The sequence below is a fragment of the Nothoprocta perdicaria genome, unplaced genomic scaffold (assembly GCF_003342845.1).
Source record: "Nothoprocta perdicaria isolate Ctin4 unplaced genomic scaffold, notPer1 scaffold_20, whole genome shotgun sequence".
Lineage (NCBI taxonomy): Eukaryota > Metazoa > Chordata > Aves > Tinamiformes > Tinamidae > Nothoprocta > Nothoprocta perdicaria.
The window spans coordinates 6,624,770-6,647,394 of NW_020455205.1; the positions used below are offsets into that span (position 1 = coordinate 6,624,770).

General features: G+C 35.7%; 2 protein-coding genes across 3 annotated transcripts in view; both read right to left on the reverse strand.

Moving 5' to 3' along the window:
• Nucleotides 1-6: 6 nt before the first annotated feature.
• LRRC39 (leucine rich repeat containing 39) lies at nucleotides 7-9,820 on the reverse strand. The gene is made up of 9 exons (XM_026038004.1): nucleotides 9,375-9,820; nucleotides 6,582-6,781; nucleotides 5,695-5,800; nucleotides 4,481-4,637; nucleotides 3,835-3,971; nucleotides 2,212-2,357; nucleotides 1,779-1,931; nucleotides 324-460; nucleotides 7-71 (listed from the first exon to the last, which is right to left on the reverse strand). Exons 2-9 carry the CDS (start codon nucleotides 6,704-6,706, stop codon nucleotides 22-24), a joined length of 1,011 nt encoding a protein of 336 aa, XP_025893789.1. The 5' UTR covers nucleotides 6,707-6,781; nucleotides 9,375-9,820; the 3' UTR covers nucleotides 7-21.
• Nucleotides 9,821-10,882: 1,062 nt separating this feature from the next.
• Nucleotides 10,883-22,625, reverse strand: part of DBT (dihydrolipoamide branched chain transacylase E2) — a 12,443-nt gene continuing 700 nt past the window's right edge. Inside the window, exons 1-11 of one of the 2 annotated variants that reach the window (XM_026038000.1) lie at nucleotides 22,412-22,465; nucleotides 18,913-19,036; nucleotides 18,667-18,742; nucleotides 17,612-17,793; nucleotides 16,140-16,267; nucleotides 15,052-15,289; nucleotides 14,085-14,251; nucleotides 13,235-13,312; nucleotides 12,436-12,627; nucleotides 12,140-12,211; nucleotides 10,883-11,204 (exon numbers count right to left, since the gene is read on the reverse strand). In XM_026038000.1, the coding sequence (XP_025893785.1) occupies nucleotides 11,037-11,204; nucleotides 12,140-12,211; nucleotides 12,436-12,627; nucleotides 13,235-13,312; nucleotides 14,085-14,251; nucleotides 15,052-15,289; nucleotides 16,140-16,267; nucleotides 17,612-17,793; nucleotides 18,667-18,742; nucleotides 18,913-19,036; nucleotides 22,412-22,459 (1,473 nt within the window). In that variant the 5' untranslated portion in view covers nucleotides 22,460-22,465 and the 3' untranslated portion in view covers nucleotides 10,883-11,036. Of the gene's footprint in view, nucleotides 11,205-12,139; nucleotides 12,212-12,435; nucleotides 12,628-13,234; nucleotides 13,313-14,084; nucleotides 14,252-15,051; nucleotides 15,290-16,139; nucleotides 16,268-17,611; nucleotides 17,794-18,666; nucleotides 18,743-18,912; nucleotides 19,037-22,411; nucleotides 22,466-22,625 lie in introns of those variants that run through there. The other variant, XM_026038001.1, reaches the window with a different exon arrangement.

Below are 22,625 nucleotides of genomic sequence, written 5' to 3' on the forward strand. Positions count from 1 at the left end.
CCAAATCACATTCTTTATTCATTAGCATTCACGATAAGAAGAAGGATCAGAAGTGTAACTTTCCACATTTTCTGAAAAAAAAATGGATTAAAAAATAAGTTAAAATACTTAAAGTGCATCCATTTTCAAGTTCAGGAAAGCTGTGTTTAGATACTTATTTCCTAAGATCAGGCCCATACAGYAGTCTGTTAAGGAACAAATCTTAACTTTAGGAAAATGTATTTATTAAAAAGATTCTTCATGTTTCATTTTTAATGTATTCACTTTATGCTTCCCTTCCTCACTGTATTCTAGAGGGATTAGAATCAATAAAAACATCATACCTGCTTTCTTGAGTGACTCCTGAATATACAAGTGCATGAATTCAATGCCAAACATTTCCCGTTCCTCCTCTTCTGTKTCTTCACATGGGGGAAGTGTTACCTCCAGCTCCAGTGGGTTGTCTCTGAAGTTGACAAATCTGACAGTTGATCAGAGAAAGTCAGTCTTGCACTTCTGCATTTTGTCCACTTTTGAAAGTGAATTAAGATTTATCAAGTAGCATTTTGAACAAAATAACTYTCATTTTAAGGGTAGTTTTTCTGATGTAATCTTAGCTATTTTGTGCTATTTAAAAACACCAGTATAGTAGTACTACTAAGTAAACTAAGCTAAGAAGACTTTTTCAAATAATAACTGAAGCACGGGGAAAAACCATCGCAGGCCTCCAATTTATCTCCAGGTTCTCACCCCTCTGTCAGTGTTGCTGAGCTTCCACCACTAGCCAAGTGGCTCAGAACCAGAACGTGCGTGCAGTGCTGCCTGACTCTGCGTCTGGACCACCTCCTCCTGCTCTTCCACACATACTGGGGCCTGGCTGCAGCCCTCAGGCTCTACAGAGGGCCCACAATAACATTTTTTCCTCTTTTCTGTTTTTCCAGATAAGCTTCAGGGACATAACTCTACTTCAGGAAAACGATCCCTTACCTGCACTAAATTTCAGAACAGTTACCCCAAGGTGTTTGAGACTCCAGCCACAAAATGTCTACCTTGGTCTTTTCCCACAGGCTAGATATTAGAGGTGGGAGAGCCTGTATATGGTTCTTAGAAGGGATGTTAGTTGGTCTGAAGTTAGGGAATTGCTGCCTTTTCTTGATTAGACATATTTAGACCAGTGCTCATTCTCCACTTAAAAGTACAAATATGCAGAACTTCCCTATCAGAGTATACAAAATAATCTCATCTCTACAGATGCTTCTTACTATCAGTTAACTCTTTTAAATTTTTCTAATCCAGGATAGGAGTTTCATCTATACCCTAACAGCTACTTCATTTTGCTTAGYATGAATTAATAGTTGCTTGGCTTTTCATGCCTTTTTCTTATCTTCTCTCTCCAAGAATTTTGCCTAAATTCTACTTTCCATCAGTTTTATGCTCTTCATAAGAGCTCCRGACTCTTGGTTTAGAGTAAGTATTAAATGGCCTATTAGAAGCAGGAATTTGGATGAGCAAACATTAAACAGTTTCTATTTACCTYTGGTACTATAACAATCACAGTTTAGACTGGGTTAGATCTCAAATCACAGATTAGATCTTTAGATGGGTTGTGCTACAGAAAGCTTTACTGACCAAATCCTCAATCGTGAATTTGTAAACCTGCYAGTTTGTATAGAGCTGTACCCATCTGTTCCACCTTTTTTTATCTCCACTTCCTTAGATACCACTCTGTGACTTTMCAACTCAAGTGAGACTTAAAAACTTAGTTTCTTTTATTTGGATTTTTGTTCTTTTTTTCTTACCTCAGATTTGTCATATGCTTCATACAAGCAGGAATATCCTTAAGTCTGTTGCTGCTGAGAACAAGCGTACTCAGTTTTTTCATATTAGCAATGGTTTCTGGCAAAGAGTTTATCTCATTCCTTTGGAGCCATAACGTATGGAGATTTTCCATTCTGTAACAGATATTTCCACAATCACTATAGATTTAGAAAATTATTCTCACCAATCATTAATACAGAATAACTGACTAATTTTAACAGTCACATAACAGTCTCAAAAAGAATACTGACATTTCAGGAAAAAAACAAACCAGATAATGATGTAATTTACTCGCTCAAAATTTTTGTAACAAAATCATTTAACTTGATAACCAATAGTGAATTGATCATTTATGTACTGAATGGATCATTACATCTTATCAGAAATGCCACATTATGACCGAGTTTTTCTTACCTGTCAACTGTGTCAGGAAGCTCCTGGAGTTTATTTCCCCCCATATCTAACCATTCTAGACACGGCATATTGAGAAGAGCTGAGGGCATGGTAGTAAACTGATTCATGCACAAGTCTACATGTGAAAGTTTTTTCAAATCACTGAGCTGAAAAGAGAGGGAGATTTAATGAAGGTTTGTATAAATGTTCCATTACTGCAGTGATTTAATCATGTTGACAGAAAGACACGATTTAAAAACATTAAAAACAAACAAAGCTTTTGGATTTTGTAACTGAACTGTACCTGAGTTACATTTAATCATGTTACCTAACAGTAACACTACTCACCTGGCAAAGTAGGTTTCAAATTGCTCAGGCAGAAGAACTACATCTTCTAYCTGGTCATGAGTTCACTAACTGATGAGAAACTGAAATTCATGACTACAATCTAGTTATACCCCAAACCTTGAGAAGAAAAGCAATTTAAAGAAATTCCTCAGTTTCCTACATTTTCAGTAGTTCTCCATGCAAGTTTCAGGAATCAAGCATTTATTTTTGTTGTGGATCTATGAATTCTTAGAGTAAGCCTAGATGCTTTCAGTGTTATGATTATGACAAGGTATTCTAAAAATTAAGATCCATGATTCAGTATTGCAACACTTCAGTCTTTGGTGAATCACRCTTATACTGTATAAGTGATACAAAGATGCTTTAATGCAAATCTGGTCCAGCCATCTAAACACTGAGTATCACTCAGGTACATATAATTAAGGCTAAATTTAAACTATATAGTTCAGGTATTCACATCACTACAATCTTCACTAGGACAGAGAAGTATTTTCTGCCATTTTCAAACTATTGCTTTATATTATATTCTGCAAACTGTATCCACATGGATTTAGTGAATACTGGATCCTGTTTAATAGTATATAATTTTCATTTGAAGATTTGTTGTTCGGTTTTACTGCTTAGACCCAACTATGCAGGTCACTGAGTGCTATCAACCATTATTACCACTGCTTTTAMAATAATTTGAGAGGAGTAAATGCCTTTACCTATTTGGCCTCTCTCTGTATCTAAGATGCAGACTCCTTCATATCTAGATCAGACCAAATTAAAGTCCGATAACAGGTGAGCAAGGGTTTTTATTCTTTCTTGCTTTCAAGATCTTTTCAGAAATCTCCTCAGRAAAGAGCTAGATCAACTTTTTGTGCATTTAGTTATACAAACTTTCYCATAAGTAGCAGCCCTGGTAAAGGCACATGCAACTGTTCGATGACAGAATTAATTTGTATTCTCAGCTTTAAAGAGGACTTCTCTGTGCTAAAGGGTCAGATTCCCACTGGGGTAAATCACTCAAGACCTTCAGCCTCAACAAATGACCAACCATATCATTGTCCTTTATATGCTCTACCAAGCCATTTATCTGGTCAAAATTTAAACTCTAAATATGTAGGTATATGTATTCCTTGTCATGTGGCTTCAGTTTGTTTATTCATATAAATATTGGTCATATATGTGCCTATGTGGAGTGAAATTACGTAATTAAAGTAAACCTGAAAACACGGAGCACTACCTTTAATAGAAATCCTTCTTGGATGAATTCAAAATACATATTTAAAAACAACCCTGTCTTTCCCAAACCTGAGGAGGAAGATCACAGATATTCCTGTTAACAGCCAGTTCCAATCTTTCCAGACTGATGCAGTTACTTATTTCCTTAGGAACAGACTTAATTCTATTGTAACTGAGAAGCAGCTCTTGGAGGCTAGTCAGCTGGCCTGCAGAGAGCACAAATCATAAAGAATGAATCTGAATATTTATTATATCTGAAATAAAAGATCAACTTTTTTGTACTATTTTTGTGTCCATTAAACAAGTGCTCACTGAAAAAAAGATGCACTGAAATTGGCGGTAGATCTTGGAGACTTTTTCATACTGAACATCACTTCACCTGAACACTACAGGAAGAGTTACAAGTATAGACAACTCACATTGTGAGCTCAGAACATGTTTCAGTTTCATTTTGTTGAATGAGTTCTCTCCTGTCTGGCATCTGGTGTGTTTACAAGTTTTCTTCTCATGGGTCTCCTCCATCTGGCCATCTGCATTTTCATATTTTTAGGAATGCAAAGGCTTTGAGATAGCTATCTCACTATCAATTTTGCATCATCTGTTTTTTAACTTCCCAGAAGGATGGTTAGAGAGAAAAGGTGCACAAAAATGTCATGTTTGCATATGCTTGATTTTCTTAAAAAAGCAGTTTAAAATAAAAGAAAGCACAGCTCACCAATTTCTTTAGGTATACTTTCAATTGAATTCCGCGAGAGATCTAGAACAACAAGATTGTGAAATCTTCCAACGAACTGAGGTATTTTCTGTAAGCTATTTCTGTGGAGTTGCCATTCTTGGAGATGGATTAGTTTCAGTAGGCATGAGGGTAGTGTCTAAGAAATACGAATCAAAAGAAATTTGTCTTAACATATAATATGAACAGGCTTTAAGAAGGATTTAAAAAAACCCACATAATACTGTACTAAAAATAATAAATCTCCACTTCTTATAAAGCCCTACTGTAACATTCTAAAAAGTACTCAATCACTGTGGGTCATTCTCACCACACACTTAGGCAGATCACTTTTTGCTTCCAAGATTTAGATATCTGCAATACTGTCATAATTTGAAAAGCCTCAGCCTTCCCTTCATCATCTTTTTTATATTTTACACAAAACAGCTCTAAACAGCCTTCTGCTCTGAACAGTGAATTAAAAGATATTTCCATTCTGTAAAAGAAAACAATGCACATTTGAGAGCAGAGGATGCAAAAACTAGGGTGTTTGTATGAAGTAAGTTTTTAACAGCTTCCCTACACMGGCCTAGGCATCACCAGAGTACTGCAGCATGAGGCTGTCAGTCTTTCACTKGCTTCAATGTGACCTTATTGTCTTCACTGCATAGGTCCCGGCTTCTGCATTTCTGTGTTGGTGAAGCTACCAAGTCTGTAGCTTAGAAGAAATTTTAGATTCCTCTCTGTTGCTGAATCTACAGTCATCCATTTTCCCTATGCATCAGAAACAATAATAGTATTCTCGGAACCTACTGCTTAATTTTCATTTTTAGAACGAGAAAATAACACTAATGCATCTTTCCACTGAGATTTCATGCATCTTTCCACTGAGATTTTTCACACTGAAATACTCCAGGAGTTCTGTTGTGTTAATTAAATTAATATTTACTTAATTAAACTCATACTTTAAAATGTAATTAAGTTCTAACAAAGAAAAGCCTTTTGGGCAATATATTTGTAGAGCAATACTTAATATTTRAGAATAAAGATCAGCTTGCTTTTGCACTGTCACAGCCACAATACAGCAACAGTGCATCTCTCAGSTGTGAGCAAGGCACAGATTAAAAAAAGTGTAACTAAGTATAAAAATATAAACAGTATATTTTTTAATGCATGAATTTTTCAACCCAAGCAATATTCCTTCCCATTATCATTACCTTCCATTCTTCTTCCTCTATCCTTAAAATTGCTCTCCCATCTTCATTAATAACTTTTTCTTTAAGCTTTTCGAAAGTGGCTCTCTCTTCCCAGACAAGCATTAGTCTGCAAAGGAAAGAAGATTTGTCAGTGGACCAGCTAGGAATACCATCGATAACTACCACCCATTACTTTCTGGAAAAACAAAGAAACAACAGCCTTTACAGATGTCAAACAAGCACTTACTTACCTGTGTGCTAGATATACTACTAACTGAAGGAAGGCCAGGATATAAAATAGCATTTGGCTGAAGTAATTCAAGTGAATTTTAATTATTTTTTCAGCTCAGAATAACTGTTCTTCACATTTCACAAAATACTTGACTAAAAAGAAGACTCACTAAGGTCTCCACTGAGAGAAAAACAAATAACAGCAAGAAAAAACAATATTCAGAAGTTAGAGTCCTCACACTACAGAGAAATTTTAACTTTTTTTTTTTAAGCAAGGTTCATCAGTGAATACACTGAACCTTGCTTAAAGGTTCTGAATTCTCCACTGGTTTCCACTGGTTCTCTTCAGTGCTCAGTGGAGAGCATTTCAAGTAATCACTTGCAATTCACAGACTATAAAAACTAACTAACGAGTTTTTATTAAAGTTATGGTAGCTGCATTAAGATAAGCTACTGTTCCTTAGCATGTACCCTAGTCGATTTAGAATATATGTTTTCTTTCTTTCTTTTATAATGGAACACAATTCTTTGTTTGATCTAAACATAGCTTTTCATTGGTAGGAATTCCGCTGCCATAAGGATTACAAAATTAGATTCTCCAGTAGTCTGAAAYGTCAGTTATGTGTTCTGCAATGTAACGGAGCTTTTCACATACTAAGCATTTCCAATTTACCTACCTTCCTGCAGACCTCTCTCTGAATTCCTTTTCTTTACGTAATTCATCATTTATTTTCTGTATTCTTACTTCCCAAAGTGTCTTCACAGCGGAGAATGATCCAACACAAACAGCAGTTTCAGTCATGATTCTTACATGTTCTGATTCAGTCACAGGGTCTGATTGTGAGCTTCAGGACCAAGGTRGAGGTGCATGTATCAGCTACCAGATGGCAACAATGATATGAGAATGAAATAGTTGCCATTCCTTCTTAATTACATACCTACTTGGTTATATTATTAAATGCAGCTAATGTAAAGAGCTAACAGAACTTCACCAATCACTTGCTCTTTACAGAATAGATAACTGCATCTAATTAAATTTTCTCGTAATAAAATAACGGTGTTTAATTAGTTTTAAAAGTCAATTTTCCACAAAATTATTAAACAATTAAAGAATTTATCATCCTGGGAGGTCACTAAGCCAACATATTAGCATCATCCAAAGATGTTTAGGTAATAATATAAACAATGGCATAAAATAAATTAGAAAACATAAGGAAATAAAACCTTCATTTTACACTGAAAATAAGTTAGCATATTTTAGTTGTATTAATTTTCTTCACAGAAGTCTGTCTTTTAGGGCATTTTTTTCCACCATATATATGCTATTAAACTTCCAAGGGCCATGGATAAGCAAACAAGGCATTCAAGTAGCTCGATGAACAATTCTGTTCAAACTGGTAAGCACTCTATTTTATGTTTATCACTTCTCCTGCTAAGGTGGTTATTTGCAAAATCTGAATATATTAAATCACTTAATTTAAAAAAAAATACAGACAAGCAAATAATAGGAAATCTAAATTGTAAGGATTGCCTACTGTTATAAAGACAGCATAAAATCAATTATAGTGCTTGTATAGAGAAATATGTAGTCCAGTACTTTGATATCACTGGTTCTTAACTGTTCTGTTTGTTAGGGGAATGTGGCAGGATTTGGCAGGTGACAGAAATGGCATCCACAGCATGGCACAATGCACTATGGCATTTGCATTCCTAAAAAGGGCTCATTTTTCTCCTGTAAGGAATGATTAAATCCTCTTTCCTTCCTCTACATAAACACAATCACATTTACATGCTGTTATTTGAGGGATTAATTTCTCCTTCTGCAGTCCTCCTTTCCCATTCCTCATTCCTATACGCAGCAGTAATGTCTGAAGCACTGTGTGAAGCTTTCTGCTCTGATTAGGGGCTGCAATTTCGATTTGCTTATTATTCCAGAATAACCTTCTACAGAAGGTTAACTTCTACAGAATGTTAACTGATCTACCTGAACTATCACTTCTTATTGTTTACAGACAAGCCTTTTAAGGTAGGAAATATATACATATATATATATATATGCACATTTTATAGAAGAGAGACGATGACATGCCAATCTCTAAAAAGTTATTTTTGATAACTGTATCACAAAAAACAATATGGGACTATACAGTTAAAACAGCCATCTTTTCTTTTTAATTTAGCTTGCACTTGGCAGCTCTCTCTTGCAATGAAAAGCTGCTTATTCAATAAACACTGCTTAAATATAAGAGGCCCTGTACATAGGCTCCTGTTTCCAAGGAGATTTAATAATATAGTAACAGGACTATCATCAAAAGCTTCTTGTTCTTATATCATATGATTTGTCATGAAAACAACAAAATAAACCATAATAACTGTGCAAGCGGTTCAAAGCAACTTTCTAAGCATGACTGGCGAACAACTACAAACTTATTCCTGCGTAACTAGATCTCTCTAAAACGTCCCCACCAATCATCCAGAAGTGTTTAAGAACAACTTACCTAAATTTGGTGGGTTTTTCAAGCATTTTCCATAGTTCAATGCTTTCTGGGCATGAGCAGAGGTAATTTATGAATCTTGTCTGTACTACTAAAACCATTTTGAACTCGCACTCAGACGCCAATGTAAYATCAGCCTAGTTCTAATTTTAACCATGCTGAGAATAGAAGGTATCACATGAGGCACTTGGGCAAAGCCCCCTGAACTTTTACCATCTTCCCAGTTTGCTGAACATGACTGAAGCTCCATAAATTGTTTGTGGGACTTACAAAAGTTACTAATTGTATACAAAAGGATCAATGGAATACTTGGAATAAAATGGAATATGCTGAATAATGAAAATTAAACAAGCTACTTTTGAACCCAAAATGATAATTACTTGTTTTACTCTTCTAGCATTCCTCTGCAAGATAACTAAGCTTCACAAAAATATTTAGTTAGTATTATAAAAGTTCTATTAAGCAACAACATAGTGTAATTACACTAAGCTTGAAAAAATATTGTTAGCGTTTTACTCAATTCTTTTGCCTTTGGAATCATGAAGAAATTTAGTGCACATTATCAAATTCCATATTGAAAACTGAACTTCATCAAATGTTCAGAGAGGCTTTTCATGCTCCCAATTATTAAATGTTAAAACGTACATTAGTTTTCTTTCAGAGCCATTGAAGAAGATAAAATAGAAAAAAAAGCTCTGTTAGAATAAACCACCATTAAACATTTGAAGTGACTTGACAGACCATTTAGACTAATACCTTATGAGACTTTTTTTTTGTGGGGGGAGCAGAGTTTTGAGATACAATGCAAATTTCAAGCTGTTTCTGATAATAAAGTGATTTTAAAATATTACTATTATTGACAGAAGACTTTTTTTTTTCTGTTTTCTATCATATATTTATGCTTCCTTTTTTTTTTTTTTGTTTTGTTTTGTTTTCTCCGTGGTTGCAAGGTTAAAAAATATACTAAGCCCTTACCACAACAATATAATTGGAGAGTAGCCTTTTGGCTTTGTCCTTTTGGCAGTCTCAAGTGCAGTAGGCTCTTTAAGATAAGAAGAAATGAAAGACTGAGTCACCTGTACAGAATTACCTGCATGAAATTCAAATAGAAAGACTATTACTACAACTRTTTAAGAATCTAGAAATCTTTTATTAGTAATAAAAATTCTGATAAAAATTAAATAGGTGATAAGCACAACATATTCATCAAACTTCACAAGAAATGATTTAAATAAAAGCTTCTTATATCACAATAGATATATAAATAGCAACTTACATGGATGCTCTCCCCTTACACTATCAGCTTCCTCCTGCCCAGTCTCAGCATGAAGAGAGAAGAGGTTCTATCTCTAGCTGCTCATGTCTTGCATCTTCACAGCAATAGACCACTGTAGACTACTTTGGACTACAACTTTGGAGTATGCTACTGTAAATACAGATCTTGATAAATTTATTTAACAAAAGGTAAAAAGGCCTCCAAAGGAATTATTTAGGCCACACAACCTTCTATGTCTGTTTGCAAGTTCTATTTCTAGGAAGTATTTAGAACCAACAGTTTTCTTTGTATCTCCTTTTAAATAACCACTGCAGTCCTCATCATCTGTTTAACTTAAAGCACCATAACTGTTACCTGTTCTGAAGGCCTGAAACCTGTTCATTATCTGCTTTGTATCTCAGTTTTAAAAATCCTTATATCAGATTTTTTGCTGATATTAATTCTTCGTTGTATTAATCTCTCAAACCCTAACATCCAAACATCAATAATACGAGGTGACGCAGGCTTTCAGAACACATTCCATTTACTGTCATGCTTACCTAATGATGGAATAAGAAATGGACTCATCCCTTTTTTGTTCTTGTTTTATACAGACAGCTGCTTTCTATAAGAAACAAAAATAACTGGAAAGTATTTAAAGACCTCAGCTACTTTCAGCTTCTAAAAATACAGAATATTCTAGAGTATTTATAAGGCCCTGATGGTTGTCAGTAAATGTTCTGAGTAACATCTGAGTAAATATGCTATTTCCCTTTATCACCTGATAAAGAGTACCTGTGCAAGCCATCTCCAGGAAAAAGTGAACTAAAGAMAGACATGAAAAGAGAGATTAATTTGGTTAAACAACAAAAAGTTCTCTGGACGTCTTAAAACATATGAATACAAGGCATTTTATTTGTACATGATTTTTGCATCACTTCTTCAGGAACTTAGATATAACTTTCTTTCACTCTTTGTTCAAATAAATGTGTGCGTCCAATGAGGAAAAACTCTGAGTATTTCCCTTTGAAACAGGTTAATCAACTTAAAATACTACAGACATGTAGATGACTGTCATTCAATTACATCAGCCTAACATCTGTATATATTATAAAAATCAAAATAAAGTCTTTCCTTCACCATATTTAGGAATCACACCATAACCTAACAAGCTTGACAGGTTGCTGTAGAAGAAATTACAGCATTAGTAATTTAATTTAAAAAAATGTAACAGTTAATTGATAGACTGGTATCAGTTGCTGAGAACTTTTTAAAACCGCATAAAGTAATTATATAATGTGAGTAGCAACAGGCTAGCAAAGCCTGCTTTTATTCAGTCTAATTCACAAAGTTTTTAAGTCATATTCTAGCCATAATTTCCTTTATTTAAGGTCTAGCAGCATTGAAGCAGGGTTCTCCAAATAAGATTTCCACAAGTTAGAAAACCGGGCCATTGTAGCTCCATCAATAATGCGATGATCAGCTGACCAACTCACATTCATTATCTGTGCTTTATATATTTCACCTTTTCCATTAAACCTAGGAAGAACCTAAAAGTCAGAGAATAGAATAAAATGGAAAAAAAAAAACCTTTCATTAACAAATATGCATTAATGTTTGTTAAATTAAATAGACAGCAGTAGTGCCACTCAAGAAATAGATTTTCCCATGATGGTCATATTGCAGAATAGAACTTACTTCAAAACTACATTATAAACAGTCACACCTCTATTTCCTCCACCTTGGATATAATGAAGCAGTAAAACCTTTCTTGACTCAAGTTTCTTCCTGAATACTTTATTGTTTATAGTTTATTAGCTTATATAGTTCACATAGTTTATATGGTTTCTTTATTGATTATGGTTTCTTTATTAGCAAGTYATTGCTTATAATTAATTAGTGTTCAAAGTAACAATTTCTCAAGAGCATTCCTCTAAAGAAAAGGCTTATGTGAAGAAAATAGGAAAGGTATTTTAAAATAATACTAACTTTATTTCCAGTGTCTGTATTAAAGAAATTAGGTCTGAAATTCAAAAAAATAAGAGCTGCTTTTGCCATTTTGAGCTCTGCAACAAGTTCAGCTCCCCGGTTCATGCAACTATCTGCCTGATCATCAGAATACTTTTCTACTCTCAAGTTTCCTCCTTGACAACAAAAATGCTATAACCATGTTGCAAGACTTGTAAAATTATATTTACATTGTTTCTTCATAACTTGGAAGCTAAATAAAGATCTGAGTGAAATATTACAGCATTCTAAAAAAAAAAATGCATCATTAGGGTAAAAGATTTCTATTTATATATATCGTGTCTCCATGACTATCTAAAACACTACAAAATTTTTCATTCACAAGCTCGGAAGTCTCTCTTTCATACAGAGAAACAAGAACAGTATCCAAAGGGAGACTGAGTGTTATATATACATTAAAGATGACCTTAGCATGCTACAGTTAATCACCTACATCACTGAGATAAAATGAATATACCTGTATCTTTCCAAGTGCTCCAATAGCTACTTCAGGAGGTAGTATCACTGGTTTAGTGTAAGTGCCACCAATCTACCAAAAAAAAAAAAAAAAAAAAATTAGTTAGGAATATTAGTTAGGGATTAATTATATAATTCTCTGAAAAAAAAGATTGCTTCTTGCATGAATTGTTAGAGGTTTTGGTTTTTGCATATTTTGCATATATTGTGTTTTGAATATTGCATATAAACTTGCATTAGGATATTCATTTCAGAAGCAGTTTTTAGATATAACTTCTCATTTTTTCATGTACTTACTGTGCCAATATTTGACAGGGTGAATGTTCCCCCAGTAAGGTCATTTGTTCCCAGTTGGCCTGCAGAGCCCAGGGACTGTAGGCGATTTAATTCAGTTGCAATCTCAAATACACTACAGACTTGGACATTTTTCACATTTGGGACAATTAAACCTTGCTCCGTGTCCATAGCAACTCCAATGTTGTGCGAAGCCTACAATAAGTTTCATTAACCAGACATTAGCACAAACAATCAATATAACATTTATTTTACACAAGAAAGCACTTGAAAGCTTTTGACTTTTTTTTTTCCCCCCCTCCTAACCAAGGAAGCACTGTCTGCACTAAGCAACTCTCCTATACCTCTTTGAGGGAACTCTCCTATACCTTTGCCTTTTCTAGAAGGAATATATAAAGGTATGTCTGAGACATTGATAAAACAGCATAAAAGGAATTGCACTGCCCTAATATATAGAGCATCCATTCCTGAAGACAACAGACATTCATTGTCCAGACTATTAAACCAGCACATTTTATGAAATTAAATAAATTTTAGCAAACTCAGTTTAAAAGATAACTTTGATACATAAGGGTTAGGAGTTGGAATAGTGGAACCACTTTGTCATCACTAAAAAAACATTGCTAAAATCAGGTCTCTATTAAATCTAACTCAATTTTAGACAGAACCTGGATATTCAAGTTATTTTCCAGTACGTTATAAGTTATAGGATCCTAGAATTAGTTCAAACATGGTGAAAAGGTATCCTTGTTAGCYGTTAGTTTGGGATTTTGCTCAGAACTTTCCTCAGGATTTTACAAACCTTGTATGTAATATTTTGACAGCTTTCGTCCAGAGAAGCATTAAGAATAGGATACTGCAATAATCCCAGAGAAGCTGCCTGTTAAATATAAAAGAAAGATCAATTTTTATACTTCGTAACTAAAACAGCTACATTAATATTATTACTCCAGGATGAAAGAGAAGAAACAGTGGAAGACAATTCCAATTAGTAATAATTTGGATTTTTTCCAATGAATCAAATTTGGTCTAAACTCTCCACTTAGCTCTCCAAAAAATAATTATCATTTCAGGAAATCATATTAATTCCCTGGGAAAAGGGAGTAACAGAATTAATCCTTAATTAGCTCTCTAACTGAGCATTATCAGAAGCTTCGCACTAAGCTTTGTGTTCAGCCTTCAGTCATGTCAAAAACTGGAAATGGGTGAAAACAGAACTGTGGCAAATAAATTCAAGTGCCCAGTCTTCCAAATAACAAAGCAAATGCACTCATTCACCTGAGGGATTTACTACCAACAAAATAAGATTAAAAAAAAAATTACATTTCAAATGTGATAATGAAGCTTGCACAAAATTTGTTTCTGCTATTTCAAACTGAAATGTTCAGAGATCCTTAGAGGCTTGCCAAGTGATGATTTAACTGTTTTATCCTTTATCATTAATATTTCAAAAACGTTCCTAGATATTAGATAATCCTGCTATAATCCCCACAGTGAATTGATAAGTAGATCAATAAACAGGCTGTGACTTTCTTGAGACTTGTGACTACTCGCATGATAGAAATGTACTCAAAGTTACAACAGCAGTCAATCAATCAGAAAATGCTGGCAAAATCTGCACTAGTATTCTAGTGCTCTACTGCATGTCTCACCTTGATGAAGAAGGGCATGAAGGAAAGCTTAACTCCACGAGTTTGTGCTAGAGGTTTCAGCTCTTCTCGCAACTGAACAAGCTGAGTCAAATCAATCTCATCACAATAACCAAAGTGAGGAATCTTTAAGGCTGCACTCATAGTCTTTACCATTGCCTTCTGAAAACCTGAAAAACATTCACTAGTTCTTATACCATCAAAACAAGCATCTGGGAAGCTATGCTGAAGTTTCAATTATTGAATTTCACTTTTTAAATAATTACAAAGCTTAGAAAAAGAAAGAAAAAAGACCTAAAAGATCCCAAAGCTCACTTTCAGATCAACCGTTACTCACCATTTGCAAACTCAATTTTTATAATTGTAATATCTCTGATTATATTATTCCATACTTATTTTACATATGTATGTACTTTAAATTACAGGATAGCCTATAGCCTACACTGCTTTTTCTCCCCTCTACATGACAGCACTGTCTGAAGGCCCAAAGCCCCATTTCTTCATCTTTTAATATGTCTTTTCTTATGTCAGCACCTTTTGTTGTGCACTGTTGTYCAGAACAAGTCTGAATGCTGAAGTCCGCTACTCTTAATCTCTGATAAACACCTATACTACTGTACCTTGACACTAATTACATTATGACTCATACTGCAATATGAGTTTTAGAATTCTTACCTGTTTCACCATACACCTGTTTCACAGCCCAACACCCTCCAGCCAAAACATGAACAATCATTTCATAAAATAATCATTTCAAACATCACCTCCCTGCAAGGCATGTTTTTCCTAATTCTCATAGTCTCAGCAGACTTACAGGATAAACAAAATAAAACACATCTTCTACAAAAAGAAACTGAATGTTTCAGTTTCTTCATCTGTACTTTCTTTCAGAAAATAAACAGATGAGTAACATCTGTTGCTAATAACTGTGAACATGGGTTATTTCAAGATTTTATACACCATGGCTTACCTGTTACAGCTTCTGTTTTATCTTTTCCTGAAAAGGCAATGGGTCGGGAAATAGGTAGAGGAATTTTACGCTCCTTTAGAGCAGCAGGACCTCCCTCAGATTTTGGCAAAGGAGGGATAATTTCAGCTTTTGGTGATGGAGGTAAAATAGCTCCTGTCTGTTTGGCCAAATAATTGAGTATGTCTTCCTTAAGGATTCTATTATCTTTGCCTGTCCCAACAACTTCACTCAATTTAATCTGAAAGATATATAGTAAGTTTTAATACTTTCGCTTTACGGCAATATAAAGCAATATTACAATGTAAAGAATAATACAGCAATATAAAGAATCCTATATTGTAAGTAAATTACAATTAAAAAATATTGCAGGTACTGATCTAACATGCTTACAACTCTCTTTTCCTATGACTTATTCCCTTCCTGTGGACACCATTCAAATCATCTAAAAGTCCCTGTAGATACCTAATTGCATACTTAAGAAGGAACAATTGAATTGCTTACGGCTTAATTACTTTTCACTGTCTCAATAGTGAAAAATTTATCTGAGGAAAGTCATTTTTCTACTTACTATCTTACTTTTCTTCTTAAAATGCATCACAAGCTTTCCAAAATAATAGAGTATTTACAGATTCACAAAAGATCAGAAATATAAAAGCCTTTAAAAGGTCACCAAATCTATCTTCTTTTGCAGGCAAGATTAGTATAACCTAAGTCACTTCTGATCCAAATGTAAAGACTTCAGGAACTAGATAATTAAAGCTGAGATTCCATTTTTGCCTCCCCCTCCTCTATTCCAAAAGTATATCCTGGTGCTTACTTATTTTTACCTCTGAAAAGGTTCTCTTTACCTCCAAATTCAAGGGTCCTAGTTGCGTTTTCAGTCCAGTTACTCTTTTTATATCCACTATAATCATTGTGAAAACATCATTCTGTTCATCTTTATAACAGTTTTAATATATTTGAAAAGRGGTATTCATTCCTCTGTGAATTCCTCACTGCACTTTCCTTTGAACAATGTTCTCCTGGTTAGTCAGACTGGTATGTAAAAGAAGAAAAAAATTCAGCAGGACCTGACTCAACAAACTCACATTATTTTCCATTGCAAGACGACGAACAGCAGGAGTTGCCAATGTTTTGTGACCTTTTATCTCTTGGTGTGTATGTTCTTCATGAGACATAGCAGGTGTTTCAACAACATCTTCTTCTGGAGCAACATCTGCAAACAGGAAGAAAAATAATAACTTTATTACAGTTCTCCATAAGCAAGCTTTGTAGTGGCTAAATAGAGAGTAAAGTGTAGAAACTTGTTTTATATCTCCTACTTTATGCAAAAGTTAAATGAACAGTAAAAAATAAAGCTGAACCAATTCTCAAATATCTTTAAGGAAAAAAGCAAAACTCTCTAAGTAGTAAATTWTGAAATAGTGAAGGTTAACCTGTTAAACAGTAAGACATTCTTCAGAAGCTACTGGTTCATACCACAGCGTAGGATAATATATCACTCTAAATATACAYAATGCTAAAGTAATTGCACAAATGTTGCAGTAATGGCAGCACTAGCCTTCCCTTGAAGTGCAYGACGCTAGGAAATGGTCAGGCTCTACCCTGGCCCACAGGTGTTGCTTTTCCTCCCTTAACCTTCTGACGAGTGACAGGTTATCTGCCCAGGTAATACTGTTCCTCCTCTGCCCACCAAACAGCAGAGTAGAACACAATTGCTGCAGAAACTTAGGATCTTTAGGGCTTAAATGATCCCAGAAGCGCAGCAAGTGACAGAAGGTATTTAACCAAAGCAGGGGTTCCTCCACCCTATRTGGGCAGGGACTGGAAGAGATTCAGTCATCCTACAACCATATCACACTGCTATGTTCACCATGATACAAGGCATAGATTTGAACTATTTGGGCTCCTTGATGAGATGAAATGGAACAGGGCTTTGAGCGAAGTGAGAATAGTCTTCAAACACATCCTGAGAGTCCACTGAACTGTTTGTCAAATTGTAATACGAGTCTTATTTCTATTRTTCTGAAATATCCAAACTGCATATGAACCATTACTTGACCAGAAGGTCGTTCCAGCCTTACAGACCTCACAGGTTCCAGCAGTGAATTGAACTCTCTTGTCCTGCARTGAAATCTAACCCTTAATCTTAGGCTTCACAAATTTAATGATTCACAGTAAAAATTACTGTGTTCCTCCAAGACTTTSGTAGGTGAATAATTCCACCATTCTCTTTTACTGTATTTTAATTCCTCCCTAAAAATTAGATCCTGTGAGACCAAAAGCTTTTAATATTTGTTTTGAGCTACTATGGACAGGAATATAGCAGTGCTAAAAGCTGATTGCTCTAAATTTTCAACAGGTAGACGTGTCCAGTTTTTGAAATTTTAAAACCTTAAAAAAAAAAAACAGAAGAATTAATAGAAGTCTTTTTTTCTACCATGTTTTATTCTTTAATCTATTAAAAAAAAAWTTCAAAGGAAAAACCTCTACTGACTATCTGATGATTTTACAACGACAAATACAAAACATGCAAGAGGAAAAAAAATCTTTCTGATACCTTTTGAAGCATCAATTTCAATGTCCACTAATGGTTTTCCAACATAAGCAATTTCATCTAAATTGTAATGGAGTTTTCTAATGATGCCATCGTAACGACTAGTAATAGTTACTGAAGCTTTATCACTTTGTACTTCACAGATGCTATCAAATTGAGACACACTATCACCTTCTTTTATATACCTAAGGAAGAAAAAAAAAGTCACAGGCTGGTATAAATATATTTRAGTGTAAAAATCTATGCTGTGCAGTATTCTGATAAGTTCCATTACCTACATCCACATTACATGAAAATGTAGTAATCTAGAGAAGAAGTTAAATTGAACATGTTGGATCCATTTGCTGTACATGCTGCCACACTACTCCAGAACACTTTGTTGTGTAAAAAGTAGCAAAGATTATCATCACATTTATATTTTCGTTGTTACTTTAGTTARAAAATAGCATTTTTCTCCACAGATTATAAATGGCCAAAAAATAAGAATGAGCTTTGCTTAGTTTCAAGTTAAGGAAAGTCTCAGTTTGAAATTGCCAGGACCAGTGTMTGATCAGTTTTAGATATCCAGAGTCTAGATGTAGGAAACACCATCTCCAGCACAAAAAAGGTATTTTCTACCATTCATACAAAAAACAGAGCATTACCAAATTGCCCTCCCCCACCAGACATTTTGATTTTGTTTAAGTTTTGTTTAATTAATGGCCTAAATGGAAAAATACTGCAGGATAAAATTTTGTGGTTTCTCTGAGAAGTACATTTTTTCCTTAAGTTTAGCTCCACAAACATAATTAAAAGTTAGCCTTGCTACCCTCCCAAAATTTAATGACGTAAAGAAAGTCTACCTAAAGGTGCAGCTGGAGGTCCTATTCTCTCCATCTTTTCCACTTCCAAATAAACCAGAACATAAATAAACACAGTGTAAAGTATTGACTAAASAAGGCTTCAAAATGTGGAAAAAAAMTGTAAAAACTTCACTAGTAACCYAAAAAATGTTTCTCAGGTAATGAGTAACACAGCTGTTAGCACTACTTGCTGATTTCCAAGGAAGTGGTACTTACCATTCTTTCACAGTCACCTCTGTAATCCCTTCTCCAATGTCGGAAAGCTTAAACTGAACAATTTGGCCGCATGAAACTTAAAACAGAAAATGAGGAAGGAAAAAGTTTAATACTAAATATATCACATCACAGAGAAAAGTTTGATTGCATCAAAAATACACTATATACCAGTTACAGACAGACTGCTAACTTAACACTCATGAAAAAGCAATATAAGGTAAATTATTTTAGTATGAAAATGATTACCAGGAGATGTTCTGAATAATCGCTGATGATGACTAAACTTCAGAGCGGATTTGTCAAACAGGCACACATATTTTGATTTTATAAACYGAATGCTGCTGCACGATCTAACATGGTGAACACAAACCTGGAGGAGAAAAGTCTCAAGTGTTWAAGTTTGGATTGAGGAAAGCATAACTCAATTAATATTCTTGACACAACAGTAACTAAACTCCAATCACTCGATTCTTATTTAGAGAAGTTCTTATGAAAACACAATCATACATATTTAGTATCTGAATATACTAAAGAACTTGTTTAAGTTCTTATAGGGTATAGAAGGGTAATGATTATTAAACTTGCATAAGCTTTGCCARGTTCTTAAACAATTTTAATAATACATTGCAGGGCAGATCAAAGGCACAAGAACATAATAAATTAACAAAAATCATGACAAGATCTGGCAACAGATTCATAGGTTCTAGTTTCTTTAAGCAATCAGTTTAATCAGGACACACACACAAAAGCGTATACCCCATCAACTACATCATCCATGTGAAATGCTCTCATGCAGAATGAAAGCAGAAAAGGTCTCTTAAGCATGGGGGAAAAAAAATCAGTGTATTTTTCTCTGTTGGTTCTGACTAGAATCAAAGGTTGATCATAAATACTCATTAGAAAGGAACTTTCCGCTGGAGGACACAGTTGCCATTTCATTTCTTTCAAAATCTAGCAGACAAACATCTTGAAGCATGTACCATTTTACAGCAACTTTATTGACTTTCCTAAGGATTGGTTGGGTGCAATGTGCTTTTCTTTCATGGTTACATTTATCCAGAAACCATCTTCAAGGGTCAAAAGAAGGTTCTGAAAGGCTCTCTRTATAAAGCTATTTGCTTTAACACATTGTGTGATCACAGCAGTCATGATTTTGGTCAAGAGCAAAGCCAGTGGCACTTGCATTGACATAAACAAAAATTTTATCATTAAATACATTAGAATTTARTTCAGACCCTTTCTTATTTAGTATGATTCCTTTAAATTCTGGTGTTATATTATCCTAATGTGACATAAAATTAATACAAAAAAATCTGCAGGTACAATCTCTAATTAATTTAGAGATATGAAAAAAATCAGGTGCTACAATGTACCTCAAGCAGCTCAAAACTGTAAAATTTACAAATTATCTTCTTAGAAGAGCCAGAAAACAGGACACCTGTGTGGGAAAGTTCATTTTAACACTTTTTTTTTGAAATAATCCTTTCAAATAATCGCAAAACATATGAATCTTCATTAATTATTCTATCCTCCCCCCAAAACTATGGAAAATTTTGCACGTTTATATTGCACATTTAGAGTGCGGATTACCCAGAAGACTATACTATACTGAACTGAAAACAYATGTACTTCTTACGTTATTTAACATGCAAATTACATTCTTACATTAGCTTTCTTTTGGGAACAAATAATTAAACAATACAGTCTACCTGAAAGGGYACTGCAAAGTCACACTGAGCTRCTTTTCAACTACTTCATACTAAGATTGTATTTGTTGATCTAGAATAAGTATTTTTCTCATTTCTATAATGAGAAGACAGCAATACCTTTCCCTTAGTCAAAAATGGTAAAATGACATTTTACCATGACAATTGTGAGCTATCATAAAYCTTATTTAACAGATGCATTAAAGTTTTAATTAAATACATATTAAAATATATTAAAAAGTTAAMTGTAAAAGAAAAAGTTAAATGTAAAAGTAGCACAAAACTCATGCTTTCTTCTATTTTAATTTTGTATTTCTATTTTACTCCACAGTTACATTCTTTTGTTCTGCAAGATCTTTTTGTTCCAAATTTAAAATAGAACTCTTTTGTCTTTATATGGCCCTGCACAAAAATGATTCAATATTTACCTGTTATCTTACTGAATATGATTGCAAGCAGCATATCAAACCTCTGAACTGCCTAAAAATCTGAATAAGTAACATAACTGGCAAACTGATTTTGTTACAGAAGAGTTCTTAAACTTTTATATTTGCAGGAATAATTCAAAACTATTGCCTTTTGTAAAACTGTATCTGTCTTTCTGGTCTGTAGTTGAGGTTAACCAGAGAGTTGGTGTGTTAATATGCTAAACCAGTGATGCAGAGCCCAGTCTCTCCATGTAAATGTGTTCCTTTCTAAAAGCTGAAAAAATGAAACCCATAAAACCAGAGATGATTTGTTTATTCATTTCAGCATTTAATCATCACAATACTTGTAAAGCGAGGTAAGAAAACAAGAGCATTTAATAGGAAATTCTAAACTCAATATACAAATACACACCATCATTATATRTAACTAATATATTTGTACAAATAAGTGGTAGATATCTGTGTGACTGCAAAACAGCAGAAGGCAGTAAAGGCGAGGGCTATGGCACCTCTCTATTGCTATAAGGTGCTGCATAAGGTTCCTACGCAAGGGGACAGGGTCTTATGTCTGGTCCAGCCCCTCACTGATACCAAGGATGCATCAACCACTGACAATGAACTAAATTTCTCAAGGCTTAAAGTTTGAATGAAGACAGCCATGGAGCATACGCTATTTGGGGGAAGAATTACCTTGATCCTGACTGGTTCAATTTGGGTCACTTCCTTAAGAAGCAGCTCCTTGTGTTTTTATAAATCTCTATGGATCCTGGAAATCTCCTGCTGTCCCCTGAACAAAATGTCATTGAGTTTGCAGGCAAATGACTATGTGGCAAAATATCACTCAACTTCAAAGTCACGTGGTATAAATTGTGTTCAAAGGTACTGGATTCACATTAAAGGATACGCCTCAACGAGACTCATTTCACCTGCTCTCCCATTGGGTCATTTTAATGYACATATGTTACCTACTTCGTATCTCCACACACTGCTCTATGCCAGTTTTAGTATACTAGATTTAGTTTTACCAGCAAAACCAACATCCTCGCTAGCGCATYCCAGCCAGCCTTAGAACCGGTGCCAGGACCTCATCCGCACTCGACTCCCGTTTCCTCGGTACCTCACGCGGGGACCTCAGGCTGCTCTTCTGCTCTTCACAGCCTGTAGCCACATCCTACCTGCCCTTGGCCAGTCCAGGCTTGCAGGAGCACCAAGCGCAAGCCCAAGTGTTAAAATGTGGCACTTCAGAGTGACAACCGCAATTTTACTTCTTGCCTCTCGACCCCACTTCTCCACGAGGATCAGAGGAAGAAGCCGCTTCTCGTGACATTTAAAAGGCACCTGCAGCCCGTGCTCACTATGCAACGGCTAAATCACGGCGCCGGCCCCGCCCCGGTACCGCCGAGGCTCAGGAGGCCGCGGCGGCGCCGGCGGCCCCTTTTCCCTCACAGCAAACCCGCTGACGGGGGCAAACGCCCCGGCGGGCCGGGAGCGGCGCGTGCCCCCGGCAGGCGCCGCCGCGCGCGGGAGGCCTGGGGGGAGTCACGGAGCGCCGCGGGCGGAGAGGCCGCCGCCGCCCGACGGGAAACCGGGCACCCCCCTGCCCGCCCTTACCAGGCGCCCCGCGCTCCGGCAGCCGCTGCGCAGGGCGGCCGCCGCCATCTTACTCCGTGAAGGGCCGCGCCCCGCGCGCCTCCCCCCGGCGGGCCAATGAGCGCGCAGCCCCGCGGCGCCGCGCGCCCGCCCCCGGCCCGGGCCAATGAGCGTCGGGGCGGGAGCCGCGGGCCCCAGCTGCAGCCCCAGCCATAGGCGCTGCGGCAGCCCCGGC